An 18693-nucleotide genomic window follows, 5' to 3' on the forward strand; every position below is an offset into this window, starting at 1 on the left:
ATTGGTAATAAGGTTTGTGAGGAACCTATTAAAGGAAAAACAAGATGTTTATAGAGTACCTATTGGTTATATCAAACATGTCAAAGCTAACAGCTATGCAGGAAATGAGAAAGATCACCCTGATGATCGTATTCATTCGCTTGATGAAATATGTTCCCTCTTTAAAACTAATGGGTTATCTCATAATGACTTGAAGAAGATATTATTCACTTGCTTAATAGAGGGTGAAACTCTCAAATGAAATCATTATCTTGAAAACATTTATGCCATGAATTGGGAATGGCTAAGTGGTGAAATTTGTAAGAGATTTTATTCGCTCCATAAAATTTGTATTAATAGAAATATATATATATATATATATATATATATATATATATATGTATATATATATATATATATAGTTTTATCAAAGAGCTAGTAACTTTTATGCAAAGCTTCCCACTCATGTTAGTCAAATACTCCCTCCGTCTCAAAATAACTGTCTCAAGCTTAGTACAACTTTGTACTAGAGCTAGTACAAAGTTGAGACACTTATAATGGGACGGAGGGAGTACTTGATAGTTCTTTCTGAGGATGTTTTAATAATAAAACTATTGAGGAAGCTTGGGATCTTCTTAATCTTATTACTTCCAACAACTAAGGATGAGAAATGGATAAAGGTAACATAGTAGGTAAAACTATTGAGTACGAATGCATTAAGACTTTCACTGGAACTCGCGAATTTAGTGATATGAGTACTAATATGGTTTTGATTCTGAAGCACTTGCTAGTCTTTGTAAGTTTTTTGCATCCATATTAACATTCTTAAGTCTAGCTGGGAGAAATATCATGAACCTTCGTGAGTTTTACAATGAAGGTAACAAATCTTCCTTCTCCTAGGAAAAGAACACAATTATATATGTGTTTGCTTTTACTTCTCTCATCATAATCAAGTTGTAGATGTGTGATCCTTAAAAACACATGGCAATGCGAGATGATAATTTATTATTGGACAAACAATTGAGCTAACATAATTCCAAGAACACAATTATTGTTAACAAAGTTTCCTCCTCCCGCTTAGTTCACCTTCATGAAGGAGAGAAGTTGGCGTTTCTTGGTCAACTCCTGCTCATGCAACTCTGCCTTGTATTTTCCATCTTTCCCCTCAAAGTGTGTCACATCAATGATGAGCTCGTAGTTCATGCCAGACATGAGTTGTTGTCTGCCACTCACCACCTTGTTGAACTTGACCAGGCAGTTCACACGCTTGCTGAATTCCAACACCGCCCAATCGCCAAGCTCCTGGATGTGCTTGTCATTTATGTTCTTGATTGGTTCCAATCCATTAGCTCCTGTCGTGTTCCACAATCGGGTTCCCATCGATTCACCACAGCCTGTGGCTGGTACACCGATGGCATACACGATCACAACAACAACAATGAGTAGGAAACTGGTTGTCCTCATGGCGTATAAACTTTGCGATGATGAAAATTTTGGTTTGCTAGTGAGGTTTTGGAGCTTGATATAACGAGTCAGTTTATGTGGGGCTCTGGTGAACTGGCAATGTGAGTGGTTCCACAACAATCGAGATGGGGGTGGTTAAATAGACATCACTATAGGAGGCAAACATTACTTGGATGCATATCCAAACTTGAATTTAAAATGACATTTATGACAACATTTTACTACGTTTATCCAAACATTAATTAGGTGCACATCCGAACATGAATTTAAAACAACATTTTACTGCGAACATTAATTGGGCGCATACCGAAATATAGGCATTTTGAATGAGATTGACCGCAAGATTTTATTGGGTGTGACGGTTAGACAAATATTTGTTGTATCTATTACTACTTTTATTTCAGTATTAATTGATATACACCCAAAAAGGCATCTAGAAGGAGACTACTCAGATCAAAAATTTAATTGGAATGGATAGTATTATCCTGGAATGTTGGAATATTTGGGTCAAAGAAATGGGAAAAATCTTAAAAAGTGAAGTAGGCTAATATGCTCTACCGCTAGAGAATGTGGTAGTAGCCACTTGTCATGTAAGAGTTGTCAGTGAACCTGGACTAGGTGCTATACTACTGTTGACTATGGAGGTAGCTAGTATATACTCCGCCGCCATAATGTGCGGCAGTAATCAAAAGGGTCGGATAGTAAAAAAAATCAAAACCACTGATTTAACCTCTAATGATTTATGACATCCTTGTATCGATGTTTGAGTAGTAACTTGTTCTATGACGTGAGTTAAATAGTATTACACTTCTATTCAAATATTAGTCATGTTGCATCAATTATTACCTTTCTATTCAAATATTAGTCATGATTCAAAATACATCCAAAAAGGCATCCGGAAATATACTAATTAGATACAAAAAAATGGATAGTATTACCTGGGATGTTGGAATATCCAAAGAAATAAAAACATATTGAAAAATGAAGCCCCAACAATCACTGCTTGGAAATTCCTACATTAGGACCTTACTTTGCTAGGTCATCGGCTCAAGAGCAAATATACTGAGAGCTTGCATAGGTGGATCGATTACCATCTTTGATGATGGTGTCTAGAATTGATTTTCACTTTTTTTATCATGATGATCCCTAGAACTGCCATTGGGTGATTTTGTTCTACTTTGTATCTTTCATCCTCTTCCTTATTATGTATATATGATTTTTTTAATTTATAAAGGAAGGTGATGGAACAGTTGTTCTACGATTCATGGCTTAAAATAACAGACTGACAGGTCACCTTGTTCATGCTCTAGCAAATTCAAGGGCCATATTATTTGGCAGCGAGTTGTACCTAGTTAAATTCAAGTATTCGAAATGATGTACTTATAGTAGAAGTAGTAACAAGCAAATTATGTCTTGAAGACCTTATACCATGTAATCGACAACATGACTTTATTTCTCTTGTACATAACACAATACTCAACTATACAACACACATATGTAACAATATTCTGCCAATTCAAATGTATGACCAACAAATATTTCCTGACATCATGCTAAATCTCCAAGGCTTTTGAACATTTCAGCTCATATCCAAAAGGAAATAATGGATCATAGTCAGCACATGCAATATTTATAGGTAGTTGATCATCATATCTAAACCAAGTTACAGGCAACGTGCTCACAAAATCATGGTCTCCAAAGAGGCAATCAGCAACTCCCATGCCCTCACTTCCAGGCAGCCAAGCAGCAACTAGAGCATCTACCTTCTAAACAACTTGTGGCTCAATAACCAAGGGCCTTCCAGAAATAACAATCACTAGGGTAGGGACTTTACTAGCAACACGAGTAATAAGATCAGAACCATTTAATGGAATACTAAGGTCGGTTCTATCACCCCCAAGCTTTCTGCATAGGGAACCTCACCACTACAACAACTACATAAGAAATTTTTCCCGTTTCAATGGTAGCATCTATTGGGCATCCTTCATACATAACTTTGGTTTCCACTTCCATATATAGATTCTTGTATGGCCTCTAATATGCTTGTACCTATTGGTTTTGATAGCTTGATTAACTCCTACATCATAGTGCGGAGTAAACTAGAATGTATTTTTAATAAATAAAATGAAACAATTCCGAAACAACCCCTGCACAGTATGTTCCAACGCAAACAACTTATGTTTCAATTTCTAAACAACAATTTCACATGTGTGTATGCAACATGGTACTTGAAAATGGGTCATAATTTATCCTTAACTACTAATCATCCAACCTAGAATTTCCAAAGAGAACGATTTTTATAATAGGAAACCAATGATTGTAAGTGTCACTCAAACGTAAGGTCGTGTGTAATATATTCTCCTAGATTTAAAATTATTTGCTTACCAGGAGTAATATTTCCACTATCACCATGCCAAGCTATTGTCCACTGATGACCCACAAGCATAGGGGATCAATCGTAGTCCTTTCGATAAGTAAGAGTGTCGTTGAACCCAATGAGGAGCAGAAGGAAATGACACGCAGTTTTCAGCAAGGTAATGTCTACAAGCACTAAAATTGTTGGTAATAAGTAGTTTGGTAGAAGGATAATTTGTAACAAGCAAGTAACGGTAATGGTAAATGAAGTGCAGCAAGATAGCCCAATCCTTTTAAGGCAAAGGATAGGGCAAGACGGTCTCTAATAATAAGCAAAGCGTTCTCGAGGGTGCCTGGGAATTTCACCATATCACTTTCATCATGTTGGCTTGATTCATGTTTGCTACTTTAATAATTTGGTATGTGGGTGGATCGGTGCCTAGGTGTTGTTCTTACTTGAACAAACCTCCTACTTATAATTAACCCCCTCGCAAGCATCTGCAACTACGAGAAAAATATTAAGATAAAATCTAACCATAGCATTAAACTTTTGGATCCAAATCGGCCCCTTACGAAGTAGCGCATAAACTAGGGTTTAAGATTTTGTCACTCTAGCAACTCATCATCTAATAACTACTTTGATACATCTCCATCGTATCTACTTTTCCTAACGCTTTTCCCCTTGTTTTGGACTCTAATTTGCATGATTTTAATGAAACTAACCTGGACAGACGCTGTTTTCAGCAGAACTACCATGGTGTTGTTTTTGTGCAGAAATAAAAGTTCTCAGAATGGAATGAAACTTTGCGAGGATTTTTTATACAATAAAAGATAATTTCTGGAGTCAAGAACCACCGGAGGGGGGGCACCTGGGTGGGCACAACTCACCAGGGCACGCCACCCCCTCCACAAGCGCCCAAGTGGGTTGTCCCCACCTGGTGGCCCCGCAGACCCTGAAACCGACGCTATAAAATTCTATTTTTCCAAAAAAGGGGAGAATGAATTATCGCGTTTCACAAGATGGAGGCGCCACCGTCTCCCGTTCTTCATCGGGAGGCCTGATCCGGAGTCCGTTTGGGACTCCGGAGAGGGGGATCTTCGATCTTCGTCATCACCAACCCTTCTCCATCGCCAATTCCATGATGCTCCCCATCGGGAGTGAGTAATTCCTTCGTAGGCTCGCTGGTCGGTGAGGAGTTGGATGAGATTCATCATGTAATCGAGTTAGTTTTGTTAGGGCTTGATCCCTAGTATCCATTATGTTCTAAGATTGATGTTTCTATGACTTTGCCATGCTTAATGCTTGTCACTTTGGGCCCAGGTGCCATGATTTCATATCGGAACTGTTTATGTTATCACCATTATATATATGTTCTAGATCCGATCTTGCAAGTTATAGACACCTACTACATGTTATGATCTAGCAACCCCGGAATGACAATACTCGGGACCACTTCCGGTGATGGCCGTAGTTTGAGGAGTTCATGTATTCATTGTATGCTAATGCTTTGTTCTGGTTCTCTATTAAAAGGAGGCATTAATATCCCTTAATTTCCAATAGGAACCCGCTTCCACGGGAGGGTAGGACAAAAGATGGCATGCAAGTTCTTTCCATAAGCACGCATGGCTATTTACGGAATACATGCCTACATTACATTTATGAACTGGAGCTAGTACCGTATCGCCCTAGATTATGATTGTCTCATGATGAATATCATCCAATGAATCGCCGATCCAATGCCTACGATTTTCCTACATATTGTTGCTGCTAAGTTATTACTGCTATTGTTACTATTGCACTTGCTACAAAACTACTGCTATCACTGTTACTGTTACTATTGCTATTGCTACTACTATCAAAACTATCATACTAATTTGCTACTGATCACTTTGCTGCAGATAATTAATCTCCAAGTGTGGTTGAATTGACAACTCAGCTGCTAATACTTGCAAATATTCTTTGCTCCCCTTGTGTCGAATCTATAAATTTGGGTTGAATACTCTACCCTCGAAAACTATTGCGATCCCATATACTTGTGGGTTATCATACTCCACAATGCATTACCTTAGGCCCTAATAAGGTGAAGTGTCATGTAGTCGACGTTCACATGACACCACTAAGGGAATCACAACATGCATATCATCAAAATATCAAACACATATCAAGTTCACATGATTACTTGCAACATGACATCTCCCGTGACTTTAAGAACAAAAGTAACTACTCACAAATGATAATCATGTTCAAGATTAGAGGGATATTAAATAGCATAATGGATCTGAACATATAATCTTCCACCAAATAAACCATATAGTAATCAACTACAAGATGTAATCAACACTACTAGCCACCCACAAGCACCAATCTAAGGTTCTGGTACAAAGATTGAACACAAGAGATGAACTAGGGTTTGAGAGGAGATGGTGTTGTTGAAGATGTTGATGGAGATGGCCCTCCCAAATATGGGAGAGTTGTTGGTGATGACGATAGCGATGATTTTCTCCTCCGGGAGGGAAGTTCCCCTGGCGGAATCGCCCCGCCGGAGGGCAAAAGTGCTCCTACCCAAATTTCGCCTTGAGATGGCGGCGCTTCATCCCGAAAGTCCTCCTTTGATTTTTTTTCTAGGTCAAAACGACTTTTATACCAGAAGATGGGCACCAAAGGTGGGCCGAGGAGGGCACAACCCACCAGGACGCGCCTTGATAAGTCTCCAACGTATCTATAATTTATGAAGTATTCATGCTGTTATATTATCATTCTTGGATGTTTTACAATCATTTTATAGGAACTTTGTATCATTTTTTGGGACTAACCTATTGATATAGTGCCCAGTGCCAGTTGCTGTTTTTTGCTTGTTTTTTCCATCGCAGAAAATCAATACCAAATGGAGTCCAAACGCAGCAAAACTTTTTGTAGATTTTTTTGGACCAGAAGACATCCAATGGGCCAAAGAAGTGCCAGAGGGGAGCCCCGAGGGGGGCACAACCCACCATGGCGCGCCCTAGGTGGGTTGTGCCCACCTCGGTGGCCTCCCGCATCGTCTCTTCGCCCTATAAATCGTCAAATATTCCAAAAACCCTCGGGGTAACCCTAGATCGGAAGTTCCGCCACCACAAGCCTCTGTGTCCATGAAAACCAATCTAGGCCCCGTTTCGGCACCCTGCCGGAGGGGAAAATCATCACCGGTGGCCATCTTCATCATCCCGGCGGCTACCATGATGAGGAGGGAGTAGTCCACCCTCGGGGCTAAGGGTTTTTACCAGTATCTATGTGTTTAATCTCTCTCTCTCTCTCTCTCTCTCTCGTGTTCTTGAGATGGCACGATCTTGATGTATCGCGGGCTTTGTTAATATAGTTGGATCATATGGTGTTTCCCCCTCTCTATCTTGTTATGAATTGAGTTTTTCCTTTGAGATTTCATTTTATCGGATTGAATACTTTTATGAATTTGAGAACACTTGATGTATGTCTTGCATATGAATACCCGTGGTGACAATGGGGTATTATCTCGATTCACTTGAGATATGTTTTGGCACTCAAATCGCGGATTCCCTAGGTGACATTGGGGTAATCTATGCATATGGGTTGATGCACGTTCTTGTCTTTTGTTTCTCTGGTAGAAATCTTGGGCACTCTTTGAGGTTATTTGTGTTTGGTTAAGTATTATGGATCTGAATTTGCTTTGGTGTTATTTTAGTATGAACTCTTGATAGATCGATCGAAAAGAATAACTTAGTGTTATTTCAGTACGAACTCTTGATAGATCGATCGGAAAGAATAACTTGGTGTTATTTTAGTACGAACTCTTGGATATATCGATCGGAAAGAATATCTACAAACAATTTCTTCTTATATTCTCCGCTAGATACGAACTTTGGAGTGATTCTTCATCGCATGTTGAGGGATGGTTATATGATCCAATTAGATTAGCATTGTTGAGAGATTGCACTAGCGAAAGTACGGACCCTAGGCGTCATTTTCAAGCATTGCAATACCGTTTGTGCTTCATTTTATCAATTGCTACCTTGTTGTTATTTATTGTTCTTACTACAAAAACCAATATCTACTATCCATATTACACTTGTATCGCCATCTCTTCACCGAACTAGTGCACCTATATAAATTACCATTGTATTTGGTGTGTTGAGGATACAAGAGACTTTTTATTATTTGGTTGCAGGGTTGTTTGAGAGAGACCATCTTCATCCTACACCTCCCGTGGATTGATAAACCTTAAGTCACCCACTTGAGGGAAAATTGCTACTGTGCTACAAAACTATGTGCTTGGAGGCCCAACACGAGTCTATAAGAATAAAGTTGCGTACTAGACATCACGCATGCGCTTCATGGCGCGCCCAGGTGGGTTGTGCCCACCTGGTGGGCCCCCTCTGATAGTTATTTGCTCCAATATTCTTTTATATATTTCAAAACAATTCTCTGTAAATTTTCAGCTCATTTGGAGATGTGCGGAATAGGTGACTCTGACGTAGCTTTTCCAATTCCAGAATTCCATCTGTCGGAATTCTCCCTCTTTGTGTAAACCTTGCATATTATGAGAGAAAATGCATTAGAATTACTCCATAAAGCATTATTATGCATAAAAACATTATAAATAACAGTAGGAAAACATGATGTAAAATGGACGTATCAACTCTCTCAAGTTTATACCTCGCTTTTACTCAAGAGAAAACCGAAATCAAAAAACATGTCCACATACTTAGAGAGAGAGAGGTGTCAATAAAAACAAAATACGTTTGATTAGCTTAACTTTTGTTGCTAATCTAAATGGCCGATACACAATTATCGCTCTAAGAAATAAAATGGCCAATATATACTTATCATCAAAAGCACGTACAAAATGGTCGATAGAGTGTTGACATCGTGCTTAGAACAAACTCCGTGCAAGTTATTTTTTGGCACACAAGTTTTGCCGAAAAACAGGGGGGTATGTGTTGACACCAGATTTTGGTACGGTCAACAACTTAATTAAAGTGGCTTCAAATGAAGAAGTGATGTACATGAAAAAGTTTTGTATTGTCAAGGTGAACATCTTTGAAGTTTGGTCATCACCATCCGATCCCATCTCGAGGGCCGAAACTATGCTCAAAGCACTGAGGTTTTATATCCAGAGCACGGTTCGGCCGACTACGCCTCAAGGGAAGCCTCAAATGAGAAAACTTTCTATATGAATTGTCTTCGTCTCGTCGAAACATTTGATTTTGATATAAAAATCGTCTTAATCCAAGTTCGTATGCAAAAGTTATAGCCATCAGAGTGCAGCTCTACCACGACTCCACGAGGCAAAATATGGCGCGAGGGAGCACACAAACGCCTCATTAATGTCTGATGGGTCGCGCGAGCTGTTTGGCCCTCAAGATGGCTCTGAATCGAAAAACGTTCAACACAAAAGTTGTTTGTCTCGTCGAAATGGTCAAATTTTCTTTTGGGATCATCTTCATCCGAGGTTGTTTGTGGCCTGTAGGATCTAAAAACCGAGCTGTTGTTCCAGACTTACCTAAATCCGAATTCGGTTAATTTTGGAAAGGTTTGGAATCCTTTTTTTTACAGGATGTCTAGCCGTCTCATAAATTGATGAGAGGTGATGCGGTTGAACAACGCACAATCGATCAATTCACCTACCTCTTTTTACCTTTACTTTTATCTTTTCCCTTTGTTCTTCTTCTTCCTCGTTCTTTGTTCATTCTTCTTGTTGCAGGGTGGCGAACCTCGAGGCCCTAGGGGCGGTCAGGCCGACCTAGTGCAGCCCATAGCCGCTGCGCGCCCTGACGGGGTCCCTCCCGAGCGTGTGGGTTTTGGATCTACAAAAGCGCCCGCCGGATTGCTTGCGTACCGCGCTTCCGGACGGGTCTCCTTCAACGTGAGCTGCGGTGCACCATCTTCGGTGTTGGAGGTACACGGTGACGTGTTCGTGTGTCAACACGAAGGTTTGAGCTTGACTCACGGCGACGTAGGGGGCAAAGGTCCAGTGCATGCCGGTGGCATGAACCTCGAGCATTGTTGCCTCGCCGATCTTTCGCACGAGAGCTCCTATACGCCGCCCGTGAGCGTCCGAGCGACGCGGCTTCGCTGAAGCGAAGCGCAAACGGGCTGGCCCAATAAGCACACGTCGAGCAAAAATTCGAAATTGAGGCGCACAAGTTGGGATCGAACTGCCGACCTCATTGTGGATCCAAGGGAGCCAACCAGCCGAGCTAGCTACCTACAACAATAAAATTGCAGTGCTTGTCTTAAAGTATAAAAGGCAGCGGCAAATCATGTTATTTTTTAAAATAAAATATTTTTATAATATGCGTTGAACAAACTTTAAAATATAGAGAACTTTTTTAAAACAAACACTTGAAAATTTTAAAATACACAACTGAACATTTTGTAGTATACGTTGAACAAATTTTTTATATATGATGAACAAATTTTAAATACGCAATGAACTTTTTTAATATATGTTGAACAATTTCATAATATACTATGAACATTTTTGTAACACACGATGAACAATTTTAGAATGCAAGATGCACTATTTCATAATATACGATGAACATTTTCCTAATATCATGAAGATTTTTGTAACATGCAGTGAACTTTTTATATAATGCACAATAAAGAGAAGGAAATAGAAAGAGAAAATAAAAAGGAAACATAAAAGAAAAAAGGAACCAAAAAAGAAAAAGAAAAAACAGGAAGAAAACAACTGAAAACCAGGCAAAACAGCGAAAACACTGGAAGAAAAATCTTAGAAGAAAAACAAAAAACCCCCCGCAAGAAATAGAGAAGGAAGCGGCAGCAATGCATCGAACAGTAAACGCTAATCCCGTACATGGGCCGGCCCAACCGATGGCTCCCTGAGCGAAAGCAGAACATTCTGACGCTAACCAGCGTCAAATAGGGTTTGCCCTTTCGCACAAGCTCCGGGTCCCTGCAGGAAATGAATGGAGCATGTATGTAGGGCGTGGTCAACGTAGTAAACGTACAAAAAGCTACTATATTGCTCAACGTGGTCGATCGGTATGTAATGTGCCTGGAGGCTCCGAGGCCGACGTTGTGGGGGAAGATGGTGGCGCCGATGACGTTGTTGTTGCCGTGGACGGCATCGATGCCGTAGATGATGGGGATGCCGAGGCAGGACGAGAGGGCGAGGCGCTGCATGCCGTCGACCATACCAGCCCAGTCGGACGGGGATGCGCGTTCCCAGGGCAGACTGCCGCCGCCGTTGAGGAGGCTGCCGACGCCGAGCTCCGTGAGGGCGCGGGACGACGCCATAGAGAGCTCGATCTGGGCCATCTGGCATGCCTTCTCCTGCAGCGTCATGCAGACCAGCAGGTCTTGCACGCGCGCCTCCACCGGCGCCGACGCGTCCTTGTACAGCGGACGCTCTTTGCCTAGGCCTTGCACTGCCGCCATGCCGGCCAGTGACGGTGAGCACAAGTCAGAGTATTGCTTTTGTTCCGGCCACCTAGGAATTTCTACAAAAATGTTCACAATATTCAAAAAATGTTCGAGAAGAGCAAGTGGTCGTGCCGGAGTGGCTATGGGGCATGACTGGAAACCATGTGGGCTTTGCCCGCGCAAGTACGGATCTTGCCGACCACGCCCTTTTTTTCTTCTAAAAAAATGTTCGAGAATTTAGAAAAATGTTCCAGAATTATAAAAAATGTTTATGAAATTCAAATATTTTTGTTGTTTCAAGAAGTATTAAGTAACTAAAAAAATGTTTGTCTAGGAGAAAAAAAGCTCATGAATTTCAAAATTTGTTCTCAAATTTCAAAAAATGGTTACGTGTTCCAAAAAATATACGCAATTTCAATAAATATTCGTGAATTTGAAAAATGTTCATGATTTTTAAAAATATCATTAATTAAAGAATGTTCATGTTTTCAAAAAACAATCATGATTTAAGAAAATATTGATGATTTTAAAAATGTTCATGAATTTGCGAAGAAGTTCACTTGTTCCAAAAATGTTAGATATTTTTTATAAAATGTTCTGCAATTAAAACAAAATTCACGAATTTGTAAAAAAAATGTTCACAGATTTGAAAATATTCCTGATTTTGAAAAATGTTCAGGAGTGCAAATAATGTTTTCAATCTGAGAAAATATGTTCGCAAATTTGAAAGACGGACAAAAAAGAAAAATAAAAGGAAGAAATAAAGAAAGAATGAAAACAAAAGAGAAAAAGGAAAGCAGAGCAGTCACGAACAATGAAAAAAAGAAGGAAAAGGACAAAGAAATTAAAAAAACCGGAAGAAAAAACAAAAACAACCGTTTCTTGGAAGATTCTAGAACCTTCACCAAACCTCGGGCCAGCTGGCTTTTTGGCAACCTACGCGTCAAATAGGAGTGGCCTTGAATTTGTTTTGAGAAAAAGATGTAAATTCACTTTTGTTTGGGCAACGCGGCAAACCATAGGACGTGGTGAGCTTCTACAACGTCGTGCGCTTTTTCTACGAGATTGGAGAGGATTTCAGGGAATTCCAGGCCTGGGTCCGCACCGAGTACGCCAAGAATGGCTACGTCGAGGTGGATGATGAGTACCTGCGCCATCAACAGGAGATGGAAGCAATGAACGAAGCAGCACGCAAGGAGGCACTCAAAGCCTTCGATTTTTCAGACTTGCTCGACTTCTGATTTGGTGCAGCATCAGCCTGTGATGATTGTAGATGGAGTTCATTTTCTCCAGTATTATCATCCAATGACTGTATTATGCAACCAATGTAATAAGAACTCACTTTGTCGAGTATTCGATTCTCTTCTTACAAATCAGAAGGCAAAAGGGTGAGATTGTTTCAAATTCAGGAGTTAAGTAGAAACTGAAGCGTATCATGTTAAAAGGGAGGCTAATGACACCATATTATGCGGCCAAATTAGCTTCTCCGGCTAATGTTGTAAAGACCTGGATGTATCAGGTTCCTGAACCTTTGTATGACTGTGTTCAGTTTGACACTCATGCCGACAAGAGTAATACTGATTGCTAATTCTTAAATAAAATAAACACAAACATTGAAATCTTTTAGAGTTCAAGAGCAATTGTGAATATAGTGAAAATAAACTGTTAAGAAGGAGATCAGCAAAGAAGGTAATGGCAAAATTACTGAATCATAGGAGTTGTCAGTAGTTTTGCCTTTATACTCCATATTAATCCGTTATTTTGGGTAATTAACTAAACTCCTGTAACTTTACTGAATCATCATAGAAGTTGTCTTTGCCAACCCGAGTATTGCTTTACAACAATTCGATGGCCTGTGTATTTGTGTAGCGTTCTGCAGATTCATACGGCTCTGAATGCTCTTCTGTAACTGATGACTCAAAATGATTGTACATTGAAACTGAAGCCTTTGGAAACTGAAACAGAAACCTTACGTGAGAGCAGGCAGAGGCGCGGAGTCAATGGTTATGCTCTTGGTCAATATTCTGCAGGTTAAACAACATTCATTAAGCACCCTTGTTTGGTGGTATTTTCTCTGTAGCATCCCACTGTATCTTCAGTAAGCCTGTCCAATTTCAGAAGCTTGGGGGGACCAGATTCTGCATTAATATTGGATTTACATGCAGCAGGGATGAGGGATTTGTCAGATAGTTATTACTTTATCATGCTTACTTGGAGCACTAAAATTCGTTCAGTGTAAGCAAAATTGTTTTGAAAACCAGCTCTTTCTTTTGTACGTAAAATACAAGGGTGTGCCATACATTGTACTCTCTTACCTCCATCTCTCTCAGGATTTACATCTTTACCCATGATACTAGAATGCTCTCTGCTCTGTCTACCTTCATCATTTCTCTAGCATGATGTTAGGTTTTGCTGCTAACATTTGACATCACCGCTAATCAATTTGGATTCCATATCTTTTTCGAGGTACTCCACTTCTCATGCGGAGACAGTGGCCTATTGTTAACTTGTGTCTTCAAACAATTATTGTTTAGCAAGGACATGTTGACTAGTGTTTTTTTGTTTGGATAAAAAGAGTTTTCAAGAAATTGTGAAGAGCTTTCTAGCTTGCAGTGCCTGGCCTGTTCATACTAACATTCATGATATATGTGATGATTGTAGATCGATCACAGTTTCTTCAGTCTCATCCATTGACTATTTATTACTGCAGCAAACAAAACCTTGTTGTATCCATCGCTTTGTTGTATCCATTAGTTTGCCATGAGCATTCAACTCTGTTCTTACACATTGGAAAAACGTGTGTTGTATTGCAGAAACTAGAGTTCTCTTGTGGTGCTTGTGCTCTCAATCACCTCATTTATGTGTCTGGTTTGTGAGAGGTAAGAGGGGATGCAAAGCTGCAGGCTTTCCACATCCGATTTTTCAAACTCTCCTTCGATGAGTTCCGAGAAAAAAACTATATACTTTTGTTACGTATACGAAACCTTGCCACCAATGTTCAGCTTCGGTATCTCAATGTGGTTAGGGGAGTACAAATCAAAGTTGCAATGTAATGTTGTTCGGCTCATACGAGCAAAGGGGAATGACAAAGGTACTTGGTTTTTAATTTGCCATTCAAGAAAATGTTTGTGCAAAAACACAAAGAACCAAATGATTAGAGAGAACTGTATGAGGGAAGCTAGGGCAACTCTAGCAGATTTTGGAGCATATAGGCTTAGGTTCTATCGACACAACGCAGATTAAGCAATGAGAATCACAATTAAATATTGTTATTTACATTGCACAATATTCCTACCATCCTCAAGAATGTTCGATCACCATAAGCAATACAACCGACTTGTCCTTATCATAATTAAAATTGCGCCACTTGCTGCACTCTTTCACCTTTTATTGTTATTTACATTACCTTGCAACTCCACCCTCACAAACAACTACAATGTTACACATTTTAGTACTTATAGCGAATCATTGCACTTACCAATTCCTTCTGCTCCTTGTGCGATCAATAATTTACCTATAAAAAATATCTACAATTGACATCCTAGACTTGTGGGATGTTAGACTCTTTTCTTGGGCCGTTGACGGGGATTGTAACACTTTTGGTAAGTTCAAAGTGGTAAGGAAATCATTTACTCTGTGTGCTATTTTATTGTTTTCTACTAGTTTTATCACTATGGCTTCATATATTATTGATACTCTACTTGAAACTTTCCTATCAATTGGTAATAAGGTTTGTGAGGAACCTATTAAAGGAAAAACAAGATGTTTATAGAGTACCTATTGGTTATATCAAACATGTCAAAGCTAACAGCTATGCAGGAAATGAGAAAGATCACCCTGATGATCGTATTCATTCGCTTGATGAAATATGTTCCCTCTTTAAAACTAATGGGTTATCTCATAATGACTTGAAGAAGATATTATTCACTTGCTTAATAGAGGGTGAAACTCTCAAATGAAATCATTATCTTGAAAACATTTATGCCATGAATTGGGAATGGCTAAGTGGTGAAATTCGTAAGAGATTTTATTCGCTCCATAAAATTTGTATTAATAGAAATATATATATATATATATATATATATATATATATATATATAATTCCAGACTTATGCGGGAGAGGGCATGGCCCAACCTTTTATGAGGTAAAAAAGTTACTAGTAATAGTTTTATCAAAGAGCTAGTAACTTTTATGCAAAGCTTCCCACTCATGATAGACAAATACTCCCTCCGTCTCAAAATAACTGTCTCAAGCTTAGTACAACTTTGTACTAGAGCTAGTACAAAGTTGAGACACTTATAATGGGACGGAGGGAGTACTTGATAGTTCTTTCTGAGGATGTTTTAATAATAAAACTATCGAGGAAGCTTGGGATCTTCTTAATCTTATTACTTCCAACAACTAAGGGTGAGAAATGGATAAAGGTAACATAGTAGGTAAAACTATTGAATACGAATGCATTAAGACTTTCACTGGAACTCGCGAATTTAGTGATATGAGTACTAATATGGTTTTCATTCTGAAGCACTTGCTAGTCTTTGTAAGTTTTTTGCATCCATATTAACATTCTTAAGTCTAGCTAGGAGAAATATCATGAACCTTCCTGAGTTTTACAACGAAGGTAAGAAATCTTCCTTCTCCTAGGAAAAGAACACAATTATGTGTTTGCTTTTACTTCTCTCATCATAATCAAGTTGTAGATGTGTGATCCTTAAAGCACATGGCAATGTGAGATGATAATTTATTATTGGACAAACAATTGAGCTAACATAATTCCAAGAACACAATTATTGTTAACAAAGTTTCCTCCTCCCGCTTAGTTCACCTTCATGAAGGAGAGAAGTTGGCGTTTCTTGGTCAACTCCTGCTCATGCAACTCTGCCTTGTATTTTCCATCTTTCCCCTCAAAGTGTGTCACATCAATGATGTGCTCGTAGTTCATGCCAGACATGAGTTGTTGTCTGCCACTCACCACCTTATTGAACTTGACCAGGCAGTTCACACGCTTGCTGAATTCCAACACCGCCCAATCGCCAAGCTCCTGGATGTGTTTGTCATTTATGTTCTTGATTGGTTCCCATCCATTAGCTCCTGTCGTGTTCCACAATCGGGTTCCCATCGATTCACCACAGCCCGTGGCTGGTACACCGATGGCATACATGATCACAACAACAACGATGAGTAGGAAACTGGTTGTCCTCATGGCGTATAAACTTTGCGATGATGAAAATTTTGGTTTGCTAGTGAGGTTTTGGAGCTTGAGATAACGAGTCAGTTTATGTGGGGCTCTGGTGAACTGGCAATGTGAGTGGTTCCACAACAATCGAGATGGGGGTGGTTAAATAGACATCACTATAGGAGGCAAACATTACTTGGATGCATATCCAAACATGAATTTAAAATGGCATTTATGACAACATTTTACTATGTTTATCCAAACATTACTTAGATGCATATCCAAACATGAATTTAAAACAACATTTTACTGCGAACATTAATTGGACACATACCAAAATATAGGCATTTTGAATGAGATTGACTGCAAGATTTTATTGGGTGTGACGGTTAGACAAATATTCAACAATTAGTCTAATGTTGTATCTATTACTACTTTTGTTTCAGTATTAATTGGTATACACCCAAAAAGGCGTCTAGAAGGAGACTAATCAGATCAGAAATTTAATTGGAATGGATAGTATTATCCTGGAATGTTGGAATATTTGGGTCAAAGAAATGGGAAAAATCTTAAAAAGTGAAGTAGGCTAATATGCTCTACCGCTAGAGAAGGTGGTAGTAGCCACTTGTCATGTAAGAGTTGTCAGTGAACCTGGACTAGGTGCTACACTAGTGCAGAACCGGGCTATAGCCCCGGTTCGTAAGGGGCTTTAGTGCCGGTTCTGTAACCGGCACTAAAGGGTGGGGACTAAAGCCCCCCCCCCACCTTTAGTACCGGTTCGGCTCGAACCGCAGCTAAAGGGCCACCACGTGGCATGAGCCAGGCCCGGGTGTGGGGAGAGCGTTAGTACCGGTTGGTGTTACCAACCGGTACTAAAAAGTTTGAGGGGTTTTGGTTTTATTATTTATTTTTTCTTTAATTTTGTGTTTTCCATTTAATTCTTTTTCGTTTGTTCGTATTTTATGATACTACATATTGTACACGTTATGCATATATATAAATAGAATTTCTCGTAGAACCATTATATATATATATATATATATATAGGGTGGGTCTATTATGATAACACCCCTTAAGACCTTATTCTGCACACCAAAACGCTTATTCTGCTAACACTAGCAACCGAACCACATGCAACGAGCGAACCCCCACCACCTCTCCCGCATACACCCCTCGTCCACAAGTCCACAAGCCGACTGCCCCGGCTCATCTTCTCTGCCCCCAACTCCGAGCCCTGCTCCGCCGTTGTACACCACCCCGTCGCGCCCCTGCAGCTCGCCTCACCCCACACCTCCACCTTCCACCTCCCTCCACCTCCTTCCTCTCCCACCAACCACCTACCCCCGCTACCTCCAGCACGCCACCGCCCACATCGGGCCATCCCCTGCCATCCAACCACTTGATCCGAGATGTGCTGACCCCACGCCACCAGATCCGGGCAGTCCCGTCTCCCGGCGATGCCCTGCGCCGCTGGATCGGCCCCAACAAGCTATGCTCCTCCTCCTCTATGCCCTGCACTGTGCCAACCGCCGACCAAGACACCACCCTGCGAGTTCCTGGTCGTGGAATCCCCTGTCCTGAGCTTGAGCACTACTCCAAGTCCGGCGCGTGGCTGCCGCCATGTAACCGCATCGGCGCCCCACCTCCCCATCCACCCAATCTCATCATTGATCCAGCCAGGCCCGAAGGGAGGAGAGCGGCCGGCTCTCTTCCTCCTTTCCGGCGAGGCCTGGGCGCCCCCTCCTCCGGCGCGGAGCAGCCACACCGAATCCCGACACTCGCCGCCACCACCTTCGCTCTACACCGCGCTTGGATCCGGGCCACCACTGCCGACGCCGCGCCCCTGGCTTCCCCACTTCCCCTCTGAACATGCAGTGCGGGCGACTATGGTGTGTAGTGCAGCCCGCCCGGCGTGCAGCTCGGCCCCCGCCCCTGCGTGCAGCTCGCTCCCCACCCAGGCCTGCGAGCACCCTCGACCTCCGGCAGTGCTCTTCCCATGGCGCACCAGCAGGCTGATTCTACAGCCAGATCCGGCAGTTGCCGTCTCCCTGGTCCTTCTCTTCGTCCTCTCCGGTGGTGGTGGCATGGCAGGGCTCTCCGGCAGCCAGCTCCGGGTCGTTTTGCCATGTTTTGTCCCCTGCCACTCATCCATCCCCCTTCTCTCTGTTTTGCAGGTCCGGCCCCCCGGCGGCATTCCATGTAACCACCACGACGAGCGGCTGAACCCGCACCCCAGATCCATCTCTTTGAGTGCTTAGCGGCGAGCTCCATGGCGCGGGATCCCCATCCCATCGGTTATCTCTTCTCCCTTCC

At 41.1% G+C, this 18693-nt stretch overlaps 2 protein-coding genes and 1 pseudogene across 2 annotated transcripts; all 3 read right to left on the minus strand.

Annotated features, from left to right (window-relative positions):
- Window positions 1-967: 967 nt before the first annotated feature.
- LOC123042210 (putative cysteine proteinase inhibitor 7) lies at window positions 968-1536 on the minus strand. Its single transcript, XM_044464711.1, has one exon. The coding sequence runs from the start codon at window positions 1441-1443 to the stop codon at window positions 1057-1059; it is 387 nt and encodes a 128-aa protein (XP_044320646.1). The 5' UTR covers window positions 1444-1536; the 3' UTR covers window positions 968-1056.
- A 1460-nt stretch (window positions 1537-2996) lies between these two features.
- Window positions 2997-11218, minus strand: LOC123039446 (uncharacterized; annotated as a pseudogene).
- Window positions 11219-15889: 4671 nt separating this feature from the next.
- On the minus strand, window positions 15890-16495 carry LOC123042211 (putative cysteine proteinase inhibitor 7). Its single transcript, XM_044464712.1, has one exon. The coding sequence runs from the start codon at window positions 16405-16407 to the stop codon at window positions 16021-16023; it is 387 nt and encodes a 128-aa protein (XP_044320647.1). The 5' UTR covers window positions 16408-16495; the 3' UTR covers window positions 15890-16020.
- Window positions 16496-18693: the final 2198 nt, after the last annotated feature.

The sequence above is a fragment of the Triticum aestivum genome, chromosome 2B, assembly GCF_018294505.1.
Source record: "Triticum aestivum cultivar Chinese Spring chromosome 2B, IWGSC CS RefSeq v2.1, whole genome shotgun sequence".
NCBI lineage: Eukaryota > Viridiplantae > Streptophyta > Magnoliopsida > Poales > Poaceae > Triticum > Triticum aestivum.